The sequence below is a fragment of the Anopheles nili genome, chromosome 2, assembly GCF_943737925.1.
Source record: "Anopheles nili chromosome 2, idAnoNiliSN_F5_01, whole genome shotgun sequence".
Classification (NCBI taxonomy): Eukaryota; Metazoa; Arthropoda; class Insecta; order Diptera; family Culicidae; genus Anopheles; species Anopheles nili.
Window position 1 is genome coordinate 20,559,559 of NC_071291.1, and position 16,135 is coordinate 20,575,693.

The window sequence follows — 16,135 nt, forward strand, 5'->3', positions numbered from 1 at the left end:
CACATTCAGGATTCAAAACGTTGTTTGGCGCTTTGGCTGGATGTTTTGTTAGAATTATCATTGTTGCTCGCCTTGCGCGCTTTCGTAGAGATTGCACAAATAAAGCAATATATCAAAAAAAAATATTTAATACGCTTTATCTCGGTACAGTCAACTATCGACCTTATTTTATGGTAATATCAGATGTTTGCAACTATCTCCGTGGCATTGATCCAATTACAACGATTTGCCACACTAACTAGCGCTCAAGAGACGATGATCTGTTTCACGTGACAAAGTGAAAGGATGTTGTCCTGCTTTCGAACAAAAAGAAAGCACAGAACCTGTTGCTTCGTTCAGGTCTGTGTGGAGCAAGGCGTGAGGTGTGGTGAGTAAATGAGTTCCGGCCTGTCGCGAAATGCAATCGCGCACATTTTTCCACACATTTACACCAGTCACACCCGCCAAAAAAGGAGGGGCAACCACGACATCGGTGGATAAATAATATGTCGTTAGGTTTCTTTTGCTTGCGTACCTGCATGAGAAACGGATTCTGTATTCTCAGCCGCACACGTAGCTCACCACACCCCGGAAAAACGAGGCCAATGCTTTGTTTGAAAATAAATCCTGCATCCTGCGCGATAGCGTTCCCAAAATGGAAACCTATCCGCCCGATCTGCCAGCAGAGTCAGCAGCTGTGGCTGCGACAAAGCCGACCATAAGATGTCGGAGAGTCCGCAACCGCAACGGACTGACAAAGAGAAGGTTGATGGCCGCCACCGACGCGCGCTTCCTTCGAAACGTCGCTTTCCTCGACACGCCGAAAAAACCGAACGAACAACCGCGATCGCACGAATTCACATTACGTAAAATGTCCGTGAACGCGATTGGGTTTCTTCCTAGTCGCAGCAACGCCAATATATTTGGTTTTCGTTCACGGGCGACATTTCGAGGGAAATAAGATTTTCTTCTTCTAGGGGGACATGGTCCCGTGCCCTTTTCCGATGGTACTTCGTGTATATTTGGAATAGGAGTTCCTACCACTGGTCGAAATATTGTGCGAACTAAGCTTTGAACATGCTTCGCAATATCTTAGACGAGGTAGAAAACAGCAACCCTAGCAACCGCGCGTTTCGGGTACACGCGGTCTGGCTCAATGGAATACGAACAACGCACACACATCATCAATGGAGCGATTCTGCATAACTAAGCACGCTCTTTCTCTTTCTCGCGCCCTTGCCCGATGGCGGTTTGGCAACTCGTGTGCTCTGAACCCGCTCCACATCCGCCGGAGAGCGGTATACCTTTCACTTGTGCACGTTGTTGGTTCCACGTTATCAAATACCATGCGTCGCGACTCGCCAGCATTAATCAAACGCCAACACCACACACCTTCTTTCGTGCGAAATCGCAGACTTCCTTCTTCCACCATCCGGCATCTACATCCGGTACTTCAACCGTCTTTAGAAACAATCGAATTTTGCAACAAAAGCAGAACACACTCGGCGCAACAGCCGGCATATTTTTCATCCCTATATGGGTGGGCGAATTCTTTCAGTAGGCACGAACAGCCGGCCGCATACGTGCGCACCAATCTTCAACACAAATACACTATGCAGATCGCCCGTATATACACACACGTGAATCGTGGCTTAACACGTACCATACACGCTGCACAGTGACTCCCGGCGTTTTCAATAGGGGAGCGAGTTTGACCTCGAATGCCGCCACATGTAGTGTTTTTCACCGAATACCGCACGACGACGACCATCCGTGAACATTGAACCAAAGCCACTTGAAATCAGCACGGATTCGCTTTTGAGCACGATTTTCACCTTCGAACCATGCCAGGCTGCAGACACTCTTTTTACAGCCTGCTTCGCACACATCTACACACCACCGTACCGTGTCCTGGGTGAGGGAACTTTACGATATGACGCCTCCACTTATCCTTTCCGCCACGAATTCAATCGTATCGTACACATCAAAGTCTCAACCAAAGCGCACGGCTGAATTTCGCGGGATTTGAGCACAAATTAGTGATTCTTTTCGCCACTACCGGCGTTTCTTGTGTGAATGTAGCCGCGTTGAATACAGCATGCACCTACTCAGAAAATCACATGGAAAATGACAGCCTGAGCAATGTCAAAGATGATTATGACCCAAATCGCACGGGTACTTCTGTCATTGCGATGCGGTTGTTGGCGCGGAATGTACGTTAGCAATGTGTTTATTTTTATAAACTATTTTTTTTTATTTTTTGCATCCCCCATAACAAATAATGAATATTTGCTAGCAGATGTAACTGAATAAATCATCTTATAATTCTTGTGAGACATGAACAATAATGCATAAAACATACTCAGCGGATGTATCCAAATGTCGACTGTTGTAAAGCTTTATAACGAATCTAGAATTTGTTTGAAATTAATTTAAAAACTTTAATTTATTTCTATAATATTCACATCGCATACAAAATAACTGTTATTTACGTGTATGGAAAACATATCCATGTGATCATAAATAAGGATGAAAAGTTAAATAAAGAATGAAAGTGTTGTAATTGATTTTTAATTCAAGTTGTTTTTCAATCAAATTTAAATTGTTCGTCGTTCAACCTCACAGAACCACAGGATCAAAAACATTCCTAATTCTAATAGAATTTAAAGATTGAAAGTTTTTTAGGGATTGTAGACAGGTAATAGAAAAAAACATTTGAATATAATATAAGACGTAAGACGAAAAGTGAATGTGAAGTTTGTTGTGTCAGCAGCCGTCATATTTTGAGCTGATGTTTGTGTTGAAGGGATTGTTTTAGTTTTATACGCGTATTTCGATCGCCGCAGAAGGATTCGGGTAATGTTTATTAAGTACCTCTTAGAAAAGGCCAGTACAGTACAATAATGTCTTGAAAATTACATCCATACGTTGCAATATTGTGACTTCTGCTTGAAAATCGAAAAACAACAATAACTACGTGCAAGAGAGGCGACAATAATCATCGAGTGATTTTTGAAACAGTGTTGATTATATATCGCTCTTAAAATGGCTTCAGCATTGGACATAGACCCAACGTTCAAGCACGCACTCAAGCTACTCCATTCATCACACTCTGATGCGTCCGAAAAGATACGAAACCTTTTAGATGAACTCATAAAGCAGCGGTACGGTAGTGGGAAAACTCTGATCAACACCTTGAGCAAAAAACATTTGGCCGAAGAACCGCTAGCCGGTGGGAGTAATCTCTACGTTCGCAAGCAGAAAGTGATTGAACCCAAGCCCATACCCGTGATCAATATTGATCCAGACCCGGATCCGATCGCTGCCGGCACGATTGAATGTTTAGTAGGTGGAACGGAAGCGATCACGATACCATCCATATCATCCGGTCCGATTCTGATATCCACATCCGATCTCGAGGGTAACGACGAGGATGATGACGTCGTCATGGAAGAAGACAAGCTTAAAGAGCTTGAAGATCTTATGTGCGTCGTCTGCCGCTTGATGGACGTGAGTGCCCGAAACCGGTTGGTCGAATGCGCCGACTGTCACGCGCTATATCACCAGGAATGCCACAAACCGGTGATTTCGGAAGCAGATGCTAATGATGAGGAAAATGCGTGGTACTGCACCCTCTGCCGTAGCAAGCAGACGGTCACAAAGCTGACGCCTTCAATGCTACCGACACCAACGATTGCCATAGCAACGTCTCCGTCGCCGACCACCGGGAGCTCTTCTTCGAAATCCTCGTCACATTCGAAGAGCGGCAGTAGTAGCAGCAAATTAGCGGATTCTTCGTCCAGCAGCGGCAGCAAGCACAAATCTTCAAGCTCTAAAAGTGGCAGCAGCTCGAGCAAATCTTCCGATTCTTCACATGAACGCGATAGGGATCGCGACCGTGACCGAAGTGAACGGGATCGAGACCGTGAGCGGGAACGCGACCGTGATCGTGATCGCGACCGCGATCGTGAGAAAGATCGTGACAGATCGTCCAAGTCTTCCTCCAGCGGTGGAGCTGGCACGTCCTCGTCGTCCAGTGCCAGCAATACGACCGCTAGTGCGGGTACCGTTGGTACACCCAACATTAACATAATTAGCGCGGATAAACGGTTGCAAATGATGAAGAAAAAGGCTGCCAAAATGCAGGATAGCAAACGAAAGCACAAGTAGGATGAGAACAAGTCAAGAAGTGAGTGAGTGTTTACTTCACGATTATAATCACAGCGAATAAAACATATAATTCATGAACATAAAAAATCCCATTTGTTCGGTTTAGGGGTTAAAAAGAGTGTATTGAGAAAAAATAGCTTTAAAATTTGCTTCAACACTGGAAGAAATAAAAAACATCGTTAACATCGTTAAAAATTATTCTAAGCTTCACAAGAGCCCATCAATGTCAGGTACCATGCGCACGCGTCGGGCTTCGAGCCCGGCATTCCCAATCTGACAAACAGACAATTCGTCCAGTCAACAGCGTGCATGGCGCCTCCTTCACGAAGGGGTGGCAGTGATTGCCGCCACCAAACCATTCCACTCGCTGTTACAGAACCGAGCCCGATGCTAAATAAAACGTGCGGGAGCAAGGAAAACTCGGCTTTGCTCTCCCAATATCTCACTATTCGCGTGTGCCTTTGGCTAGGGGTTTTCATTCTCTCGCTCCCAGAGGCTTACTTCACACGCCTCTACTGATAGGCTAGTTATTTATTCGGTGACGTTAGGCTCGTGCTGACTCTGCATTTAATTCCGTGCAAGCTCACCGTAGCAGAAAGGTTGCGAACGGGCGTCACCGCTTTGGTGAGAAAACTACCGAAAACCGACTCCTTGAATCCTTGTGGCTCGAAAAATCCCTTCGGCGTTTAGAGTGTTCCTAGCTAGACAGTCAAGATTGTGCGCTTCGTTACGGGATTGTTTCTGTTGCCGCTGTGAATCTCGCGTTCCTACCGCGTGGAGCTGGTTCATCACGGAAGAAAACGGAATAATTTCTCCGCCGATTTTATCAGCACTGGCGAACGCATTAATGACACAGCCGGAGTGCATTAGCGGTTAGCGAAAACTTAAGACAACGGTCGCAACTGTCTCGACATTAATTTACAGCCGACTGCCACTGAGAACGGGAGCCAAAACTAGCACTAGAAAACCTGCCCGCTCGATCCGCGCGGAAGAAAAACGCAAAAATCAATAACCAACCCCCGGACGTCCTCTCGGTAGGGGCGGCGTTCATTTCGCTTGCCACAGTTAACGTGTGTCGTTGTGAAATTAGTTGCTCCATGCCCGGGAGTCTCGCTAGCGGGCCAGTCAAAGTGTCGGTGGAAACATTAAGCAGGCAAGCGAAGTGACACAGGGAAAACCATCCGTAAAACGCCATCGGACAACGGAATGTCGTCGAAGTCCGAACAGAAGCCATCCGTTGCCAAAGGAACCGGAGCGACCGTCAAGCTTTCAACAACGTTGGATCCAAGTGTGCCGAAGAAAATCAGCAGCGCGATCCCGAAGCAAAGGTGCGTGCTGTGTTTCGGTTTTTTTCCCACAATAGGGGACCTTTTTCGAATACACCCTGGGTAAAGGGTGTAATTATTCATGAAAACTACTTCTGCATATTGTGCCTGCCGTAATCACAGGGTGTGAGAGTCGATTCCCCCTCGGATGTTTGAGTGAATGCTGGCCAAAGAAGCCTTATCCGTTTAGTTACAGCAAAAGAGCTACCGGAGATGTGTGGAATACTAAACTGTTTTTTGTTTTGCGTGGCATCAAAATTCAAGGGGTAAGAAAGTGCACATGCATTGGAAGCAAGGACCTCGGACTTGAGCCCTAGCGTGCACGGAAATGCCGATTTCGTGTGCGAACCGTGGCAAATTTTCAAACCATTTCACAGTGAGGCAATACGAGCAGGAAAACGTGCGAAAGAGATACACGCATGGCATGGGGCAAGAAGAATTTATGGAAGAAAATTGAGCGAAGAGAGGTTTTGCGTAAACGAGAAGGAAAATGTGGCTTTTCCACAACCATTTCCTGAGCGCCGGCATGTCGCTTCTCACCACCGTTCGTTGACCGCAGCTAACGCAACCTGCCACACACGTAAATGCTAGAAGGGCGCGCGTTTTGAGTGCCGAGTTTTCCCGCTGCTAGCCCTTGGCTTCGGTAGTGTGTTTGTTTGGATTTTTCTCTCACCCGGCAGCCGGCTACACCACATGGCCACGCGTGCACCGTTCACTCGGTAGGAAAAGGCCGCCATCATCGTCATCGTTTGCTTCTCGACCGGCAAGACGCACGTGCTCTCGAACTAACAGCCCGGCGTCTCCTTCGATGTGGCCGGTAGAATTTTTGCACCGTGGTGTAACAGATTGTTGACCCGTACTTACTGTAGGCCTGTGTTTTAACGAACGAACGATATGCATATACCTGCTACTAAATGCGCACTGTCGCATTTGAATATTAATAAACTTTGCTTGCACGCATTTTACGCAATTCGAGCTGTTGCACTTAGCTGGCTGCAAATTAGAAGTTTACATTAACGAGCACATTCTACGGTTCTATGTTCTAGGAGGAATCGGTTTGCATTATTGTAACAAATGTTATTTTTTCTACATCTGTAAGAAATTTTTATTTTTCTAGTTTCTCTCTATTCTTTCGATTCATTAAAAAAGGTTCTGAATTTTTTTCACCACTTTCTTGAGTTATAGTTTTACTTTAACTCCCAAATATGTTCGAATAGAAGACAAATTTTAAAACATGATTTATTTCTCATTCACGCACCCACGTGGGGGTTTAAAGAACGTGTGTTTTCTTGCTACAATCGATCATAATTACCATTCCCTCGAGCTCAAGACGATTGGAAAAATTTAAACGGCCAAATATAGGCCAGACACTTGTGGCAGCCCGCGTCACCAGCAGCAGCATTACGCTGCGCGCCAAAAATAGCTCAATAAACGAGTGCTTACCGTTGAACAAGTGAGCTAAAATTGAAACCATTTTCTGTTGCCAAATCTCCATGAAACAGTTAAAGGCTGTTTTTAGCAGTTTGCTGTCTGATTTGGTGTTTACTACAAAGAGGTTGCATACTGATGTTTCGTACAAACCGTTCGTCATCGCTACCTTCTTCCGATCGCACCGACATCACTTCCTGACGTTACGCTAACCGTTGTGCTTATCTTTCTAAAATACGACAGCGTTTTATCAGTAATTACGAGCTATCGTGGGCATCGACAACGATTGTAAACCATCTCTTTGCACGAGGGTTGCCTTCGGAAATGTCGCTGGATTATCTAATCAGTTACCGTTCTTCCGGTCACAATTGCACAACGACGACGCTATGATGTCACCGTTTGCCCTCCCTAGATACGGTCTGTTCGATCCATGGGTACGGCCGAGCCCCACAAGGGTTGCTAAATGTAATCCAAATCCACCCAGGAGCTGGAAGACTAACCTAGACGGAGGGGGATCTTTTCCCTTAACGTCGTGTTTACTCTAGGGATTTACCATCCTGCTTCGTACGTTAACTTTGAACCTATAAATGCGTGCTTATCGGTTACCAGAAGCGATTTCTTTGAAGAATATCTTTTTTTAAAGACTTTCCCTGAACAGTATCTCTTGTTAGTCCCGGTATGATTTAGAGTTGCTTATCCTTATTATCTTTTGCTTTGCGTAACGATCCTCAGCCGACAACCAGTTCTGTTGAAAGTTTACTGATTCTGATGTAATCAACCAGCTACAACGAATTCTATAAATACAAGTAACGATAATCTTTGTGAGCCCCGTAGTTTATTTTTTTATCAAATAAAACTGCTGAAATTGGTGGTGATTATATAAAAAACAGATCTTAAGTTGCATATCCATGGCTGAAGGCTGGAAACGTCCTCCAGACACAGAATCCACTATGTTCTGTGTAGTAAAAAAGACATTAGACGTTTGAATGTTACTTACCTATAAGAGAGAATCCGTTCTTACCATACAATAAACGAATGGTGGTTGTATGAAAAATTATCAACAGTCAAGTACAAGTACGGCACCTTTACGGCTTACAGACAAAAGCTGCTCAAATGGAATGGCTGGGGCTACAAGGATTCGCGCTTCCTCTACCAGGACGGCACGATCGTGTTCACCGGCGATAGGTAAGTGTCATGGAATCGTCCTCCACTCGCACCAATCACGAGATTATCGTTTCGTTTCATCACGCTTGCTAGGTACCCCATCGGTGGTAAAGTTTCGCTGCCACACTTTCGCGACTACGTCATTGAGAACTTCAAGGTGGACCTAGCCGACCGGCGTGAGGGTGTTCCCATCCCTAACGACTTCCCTACGCCGGTTCCCTGTCCGGACTTTCTGCAGGACATGCATCAGCACCAGATCGAATGCACGCAAAACGGCGAAGACCGGTTGATCCGATGCCACGGACAAACGCTCCACGACATGCACATGATGCGTACGGGCACATTCAAACGCATCCCAGACGTGGTCCTTTTTCCGACCTCCCACGATCAGGTGGTGCAGATCGTAACTGCAGCCAACCAGTACAACGTTGTACTCATACCCTTCGGTGGTGGCACATCCGTGTCCGGCTCAGTAACCTGCCCAGAGGACGAACCGCGCCCAATCGCAGCCCTCGACACGTCCCAAATGAACCGGCTGCTGTGGATCGACCGGCAGAACCTGATCGCGTGCTTCGAAGCGGGCATCGTCGGGCAGGATCTTGAGCGCGAAATGCGCCAGCTAGGTTACACCGTGGGCCACGAACCGGACAGCTACGAGTTCTCGACACTTGGTGGATGGGTGGCGACACGCGCTTCCGGCATGAAGAAGAACGTGTACGGTAACATCGAGGATCTGCTGGTGCGCGTGAAGATGGTCACGAGCAAGGGCGTGCTGGAGCGTAATCTCGCCGTACCACGCGTGTCCTGTGGTCCTGATTTCAACCACATGGTGCTCGGTTCCGAAGGGACACTGGGCGTCATTACGGAGGTTGTGATCAAGATTCGACCCTTGCCGCAGGTGAAGCGATACGGTTCGCTTGTGTTTCCTGATTTTGGTTCCGGTGTGCGGTGTTTGCGGGAGGTCGCTCGGGAACGATTGCAACCGGCTAGTATACGGCTGATCGATAACGAACAGTTTGTGTTCGGGCAAGCCCTTAAGATACCGGGCGGTTCGTTGGCGGTTGTTGCCGAGAAGCTGAAGAAAACGTACCTCACGCGGGTGAAGCGGTTGCAGCTGGATCGGATCGCGATTGCGACTTTGTTGTTTGAGGGCCGGGAAGATCAGGTGAAACAGCACGAATCGAAGATCTTTGCCATTGCTAAGCAACACGGAGGATTCTCGGCCGGTAGCAGCAACGGTGAGAAGGGTTACATTCTTACCTTCGTCATCGCGTACATTCGGGTGAGTTGAGAGCCGCACGAGGCCATCCTTGCTGTTGGTGGGTGTTTGCTAAGCGCACTCGTTGCAGTCCGGTGCATGAGTGCACTCGACGCAGCGAACGTCATGGGTAGTGCAAATAAGGCATAACCATCAGCACGCTGTAAGCCGATAGCGCAATATTCCAGACTAACGCGGATGGTTTCTTTGTTTTTCCATTCCCCCAAAGGACCTTGCCCTCGACTACAGTATCGTGGCCGAATCGTTTGAAACCTCCGTATCGTGGGACCGATGCGAGACGCTGTGCATTAATGTGAAAAGCTGCGTTCGAAAGGTAGGTTCGAATTGTGTTTGCTCATTGGTTTGCTCACGTGGAAACATGAAGATGAGCAACGGAATGCTTCAGCAGCACTAGACACGGCTCGGCAAATATCGCTAAGTGTGCCATTGGAGCAGGTGCTAGATAAAACAAGGGTCTGCTAATTGTCGTCACACACATTGAACAGCTCGTTTTGATTCTGTGTTCGTTGCCATTGCTTGTAGGGTGTCTTATAGGGTTAGAGTTCAGCTCTAATGGTTGAAACCATACGCCATGTTTTGATTTAACAATACGTGTGCGTTTAACTGTTAGGAGATAATTACTGACACATGACTGTTATTGTTATATGAATCTTTAAAGGAATTCCATTGCCTTTCTATTTATAACAAACACTTCAAGTAGTATGTTGATTAATTATGAGTAGAATATATGAGCTTACTAATGCCTGTTAGACATATTTCATGTCATATAACATTTAATTGAATACAGTAACCCATAAAAACGAAAGAAAAGTACTGCTTCATTGCTAAAAATTAACAATTACTTGAAAAGACATTATGTTATGCACAATGCCACATGTACAACATCAATAACCATGCGCCTCCATTGCTCTGGCGTGCGCTTTTTGCATTTGCAGGAATGTGCCAAACACAATATCCAACACTACCTCATCTCCTGCCGGGTGACACAGACGTACGATGCAGGCGCCTGCGTGTACTTCTACTTTGGCTTCAACCATGCCGGCTTCGAGAATCCAGTCACTATTTACGAAGAAATCGAGAATAAGGCTCGTGACGAGATTCTAGCATCGGGCGGTTCCATCTCGCACCATCACGGAATCGGCAAGATCAGGTCACGGTGGTACCCGCAAAGTGTATCCGACGTCGGTGTGCAGCTTTACAAGGCAACTAAGCGGGAACTGGATCCAAACAATGTCTTTGCGGCCGGGAACCTCATTCCGAGTGAGCTGCAGGACGCCAAGGAGTCGGCCTGTCTCAAGGCGAAGCTGTAGGCAACGTCGGGCGGTAGGCCGGAATGGGAGCCACTCATGTCCTGTCTGTGCACACCGCCCACAAGGGCTGTTAGCGGATGCAGTACGCGTCATTGCAAAATACCTCACCGCATCGCACAGCAAGCGTAATAACAGCAACAGCAACAGAAGATGTCGCTCCATCGCATCGCGGAAGCACGTGGCTCACGATCACTGTCAGCCTCACGCCAGAACGTGTTCGGCGCTTTTTATGCGTTGCATTACGGTTCTGTCGTATACTCGCTCTTTGCAAACCCACTGTGACCATATGCTTCTCCGCTTCCGTTGCATTGCTCCGTACGTTCGGGTTTGGCCTTTAACAGCGCCAAGATCTAGTTAACATACATTCCATGCCAAACGCCCTGCTAACCCTTCCGTAGCGGCTTGATATTACATTTTGCTTTTTTTTATGCATATAATTTTTTGTTTTAATTTAGCAAGCTTAATCGGGTAGATTGAATTTTACGGTGAGACAACTAGGCAATAGTGCAATGTAATGTGTGGTCAATTTTGTTAATGCAATATACACGAATTTTGCGGATGAGGTATACACTGATACCTTCATTTTGCGTTGCGAAGCGAAGATGATAATAAAAATTAATTTGAAGTAAAAAACATGTTTTAAAAAGTCTTTTCGAACATATCTAATCGTGGTTCCAATCGTTGAGCTAAGCGCCAATACAGTCAACCTGGTACATGTCTCAAGTATTGCAATTCAATTGATTATCTTTGTTTAAAAATGGACTACCTTTTTCTTAGGCATGTGAAGGATGTTTATCTTTAAATTCTTCTTGCATGTATTCAATAAAAGATTAAGTTTCATATAAAACTTCCACAAATCAAGCGCGATAAAATATTTCACAACCATCCATGATTAGAACTACATGAAAAATGGTTCAAACTGCAGAGATGGATTGAATAAAATAGGAAAGATAAGCGCTTCTTTCTATGAAAAACTTTCATCCGTACCACGGCATAAACGTACCACAAACCTCGTCAAATTGAGTATCCGTACGCATTTTCGAAAGCTATTCTTTCAAGAGAATTGATTTTCTTAGCAAACATCAAAATAGAGTTAATACTTCACGATATGATAAATTATTTTATATTGTTTGATATTTACTGCATCACTTTAGAGCAAATTTACGAGCTTATTCACCTTTTTATCGGTACGCTCATCCAAAATTACGTGAAGTTCCTAAGAAATGAGCGACAAAACATTTGAAAATGACTTGACGCAATTCTCCTGACGTTTTTTATGTCAAACGTGTGCGTGCGGATTTGTTTTGTTCGCGTGGTTGGTAAAGATTAGATTTTGCAAAACATTATTTTAAATTTGTTAAATATCCTTGCTTCTTGACGTGTGTGAAAAAAAGAGTAAAATTTATAATCTGTAAGTCAAATATAGTGAACCTGCAAGCTGTACAGGTTCTAAAGCCTTTTAAAAAGTGCAATTACGTTAGCAACTGAAACGTACGCATTCGCATGGTAATGCGGCTTAAAACAAATGGTTCTATTCTTTTTCTTTAATAAACAGATTCACATCTATCCAGTATTAAAATAGCTCAAAATGGTTCAAATAGAAGATAGTAAAATAACCGCTATTGGAGATGTGCTGAATAACCGAGAAAGACCACTCAAAGAACGATTTCGTGCGTTGTTCACGTTGCGAAATATCGGAGGCGAACATGCGCTCGAGTCCATTGGCCGGTGTTTCGAAGATGATTCAGCGCTACTTAAACATGAGCTAGCGTATTGCTTAGGACAAATGCAAGATGTTAGAGCAATACCTGTTCTAACCAAAGTTCTCGCTGATGTGCAGCAGGAAGCAATGGTTAGGCATGAGGCAGCCGAAGCTCTCGGTGCTATTGGTGATAGCTCGGTGGAGGATACTCTTGTTAACTTCAGCAAGGACCCTGTGATCGAGGTAGCAGAAACGTGTGAAATTGCCCTAGAACGTGTCCGATGGTTGAAGCGACTTAAGGAGGAGGAAAAGACGCTTAAAGACGACAATCCATATGCCTCGGTAGATCCCACTCCTCCGGCTGTTTCCAAAAGTGTTGAAGAGCTTAAGCGAATCTTAATGGATGAATCAGACAGCCTCTTCAACCGATATCGAGCTATGTTTGCGTTGCGCAATCTTCGCACAACCGACGCTACGCTAGCGCTGGCATGTGGTTTGAAAGGAAAAAGTGCCCTGTTTCGACACGAAGTCGCATTTGTGTTGGGTCAGCTGCAGGAAGAATGTAGCATACCGTTTTTGGTAGACAATCTGCGTGATCCAGAAGAGAACGAAATGGTCCGGCATGAATGTGCGGAAGCACTCGGTGCCATTGCCACAGAAGAGTGTACACGTGTGCTTAACGAATATCTAATGGACGATAAACGCGTGGTGAAGGAAAGCTGCGAAGTGGCGTTGGACATGTGCGAGTACGAAAACAGCCCCGAGTTCCAATACGCCGACACATTAGTAAAAGTAAACGACGATAAATGATGATCGTTTCGCAAAAATCGGGATAAAACCGCGGGGTGTAAAACACATTTGTTTTTAACATTGAAAGCTAATATCCTGCGCTTTCATCACAAGTCTTTGCGTTACTTTATTTGTATAACTTGGCAAAGAAAATAAAGAAAACACGAAGAAAATCTATCACAATATCAAAATTTTAGCATTTAAATCTAGGTGTATCGAGAAATGTTGATCTAAAACTGTGCGCTGCTAGTAATAGATGAAGATATTTTGTTGTCTTACTCCCGTACAATGTACCATAAGTAGATTCTACTTCCTTCGCTGGCGGCGCTTTGCCCCTCCTTTTCCAATGGCCGTGCCAGCGGAAAGCATACCACTTGATGATGCGGATGAACCGGCAGCAACAGCATCTACTGGAAGTACAACCGTCCCATCGACCAGCTCGTTCTTAAGCTCCGATCCGGCGATTGTATTCTGCGCTTCCATGTAAAACATTAAGTCACGTACCTGCTCTTTTAATTCTACTATTTCTTGCTCTTTTTCCGCACATTGCTTTTCCAATGCGGCGTTTTTCATTTGCCAGGTAATTTGGTTGGATTGTAATGTTTTACCGAATTGTTTCTCTTCAGCTAGCTCGCTCAGGACCGTGCTTAATCTGTAAGAAGAGATGGACAGTTAAAAAATGTGTAAATATTTAATCTTAAATAGTATGAAACAATCATACTGTACAAATGTATTATAATTTCATAGCTCTTAACAACATTGCTGGTTCAATGACTTACTTCGAAGTTAGTTGCACAATTTTCTTTTCAAAACCGTTTTTCTCTTTCGTAAGTGCGTGCATTTTCACCTCCAATGTTGCGGTTTTCTGTTTGACTTGCTCAAAGTCATCCTGTAGTTTCTGCCGCTCTCCGTCAATAATCGACTCTTGACGTGAAAGACGCTTCTCGAAGTATTCTCGCTGTTCATTGAGTCTTTTTGCAAGTAAATACGTAAACTCCAGCTGCATAGAGTCAATTTTTTCCTCTCCGTTGTCTCCACCTGGTGATTGCGTCGCCACAAGCTTCCCGTCGGATTTGCTTTGGAGCAACCGGTGTACGAAATTATCACCTGCATAGTCCCACACTCTGTTCGTGCCGAGTTGCATGGCGTAAGCATGGTTGGTTGTTCGATAGTGGGACACCGCATGACCTCCCTGATACCGATCACATCCAATGTGGCCGCAAATGAGACAAATCCAAAGTGCTTCAGTTCCTTCACACTCCATGCAGATGGATTGTTCGGAGAGTTCCGGCGTCTGCACGTAACGACACACGGGGCACGTCGAATCGCTCCATTTGTTCAAGCATCCTGCATGAAATACGTGATTACACAGGATCGTTAGCACGCCGTCCACACTCTCATCCATTCGCTCCAGACACACAGGACAAGCCGGCAACTCTGTATGTCCTTGCGGAGTCACGCAGCAATCATGGCCCCATTCAACGCTGGACACCCAAACGGCGTGGCAGAGCGTATCTGGTTCGAGGCTATTATATGGTGCACCGTTGAATGTTTTATAAAATTCGATCGTCTCTTTGATGCAGCGAAATTCAAGCAGCACCATGAACTGATTGGGTGAACTATCGCGCAATATACGGACATGTTGGATTTCCTTCTGGCAAGGCGCGATAAAGTTAAGAATGTCATGGCAGTTCAATGAAGACGGCACGGCAATAAGACATAGCGTATTCGAAACGCCTTCTTCGGAAATGTCCGTTCGTTCGCTATGAAAAAAACAGCAAAGTAAGAATGCCAAATGAAAGACAAGTGATTCACGCGCATTTACGTAATTCTGGCTAACACTCACTTCTTTTTGAACAAATGTAAGATGCCTTTCGTAACTTCAACGAATGGATTGCCGGAAAAGAATTTTATTTCTCCCAGATTCTCCGTAGCTCCTGGTGGCGGCATCTCATCCATCGGAGTCTGTTCGCGCGAGCTTTTGGGCAAGATGCCACGATACTCGTCGGCTGACGTTGGCTCTGCTTCTAACAGCCGATTTCGGTAGCTTTCGATGATAATTTTTTTTGCTTTCCGTTGGCCTCGCATCTCGCGCTGTAGATTTGGGTTGTTTGGATGCTCGTTCGACACCGCACCAGCTACTTCTGTGAACCAGACAAACAAGAAACAATCGGGTGAAGTTATCTTCTATTCGGATATGACCGATTCCTGAACATCGTTTTCGGGTATACGAAGGTACGCCCGACACCAGTATTCGATGAAAATTTATTAGGCTATAATTAAAGTGAATCTTACCATCGCCAACTACGCTTCCGCCAGTAGCTGCGTCATCGGTGGCAGGCGCGGATTCCGTCGATTCCAACATATCTGTCGAATGGTTGGTGCTTTCGTCGGCTACTAATTCAATCTTAAGCAAGCATAAAGAAACTAGTTCAGACATTTATGGTGCCCCCACGATCATAATCTAATTACACCGAAACGCGAAAACCAAAGAGGAAAACGAACAAACAGGAAATCGGAACAACGAAGGTCACACACGGTAGTTGTTTTACGCTATAGTGACTCTTCTAAAATCAGCTCGTGCTTTTAAGCACTTTCTCTATCGACAATACGTCCTTTGGCGAATTGCTTTCAGCCAGGACGTCTCAAAAATCGAACGGTTGACTTTTTCGCAACCAGCTGAACACAATACAATTTATTTGTAAAAAAAGGAAAAAAACAGTATCGAATCAAAACAAAGAAATACAGCCTGACAGTTGACATGCATAACGAGTCGAGCAAAAGGAAATGTCAGAGAGGTGATCTGTATAATTTTATTTTCTCCTTTAATTTAGGCGTCTAGTCACTGAAATGAATTATTCCAAGAAAAACAAAGCCCAATAATAAAAAGGAAATTTTTCCATCAATTGCACATTTTTTTATTTTTTTGTAATGATCTTTTTTTCACTATGTTGGCAAGGGCGAAAATCGCAAGAAAGGGAAAGAAACT

General features: G+C 45.1%; 4 protein-coding genes across 4 annotated transcripts; 3 read left to right on the forward strand and 1 right to left on the reverse strand.

The window, feature by feature from the left end:
- The first annotated feature begins 3,024 nt into the window (after positions 1-3,024).
- LOC128720862 (integrator complex subunit 12-like) lies at positions 3,025-4,149 on the forward strand. The gene has a single exon (XM_053814562.1). The coding sequence runs from the start codon at positions 3,025-3,027 to the stop codon at positions 4,147-4,149; it is 1,125 nt and encodes a 374-aa protein (XP_053670537.1).
- Positions 4,150-5,355: 1,206 nt separating this feature from the next.
- LOC128730916 (alkyldihydroxyacetonephosphate synthase) lies at positions 5,356-11,196 on the forward strand. The gene is made up of 5 exons (XM_053824006.1): positions 5,356-5,477; positions 8,001-8,087; positions 8,160-9,348; positions 9,554-9,658; positions 10,281-11,196. The coding sequence occupies exons 1-5, from the start codon at positions 5,356-5,358 to the stop codon at positions 10,653-10,655; spliced, it is 1,878 nt and encodes a 625-aa protein (XP_053679981.1). The 3' UTR covers positions 10,656-11,196.
- A 768-nt stretch (positions 11,197-11,964) lies between these two features.
- LOC128730812 (deoxyhypusine hydroxylase) lies at positions 11,965-13,297 on the forward strand. The gene is made up of 2 exons (XM_053823892.1): positions 11,965-12,066; positions 12,211-13,297. The coding sequence occupies exon 2, from the start codon at positions 12,244-12,246 to the stop codon at positions 13,165-13,167; it is 924 nt and encodes a 307-aa protein (XP_053679867.1). The 5' UTR covers positions 11,965-12,066; positions 12,211-12,243; the 3' UTR covers positions 13,168-13,297.
- Positions 13,221-15,586, reverse strand: LOC128730811 (BRCA1-associated protein). The gene is made up of 4 exons (XM_053823891.1): positions 15,442-15,586; positions 14,993-15,290; positions 13,926-14,909; positions 13,221-13,798 (listed from the first exon to the last, which is right to left on the reverse strand). The coding sequence occupies exons 1-4, from the start codon at positions 15,584-15,586 to the stop codon at positions 13,453-13,455; spliced, it is 1,773 nt and encodes a 590-aa protein (XP_053679866.1). The 3' UTR covers positions 13,221-13,452.
- Between the last annotated feature and the right edge of the window lie 549 nt (positions 15,587-16,135).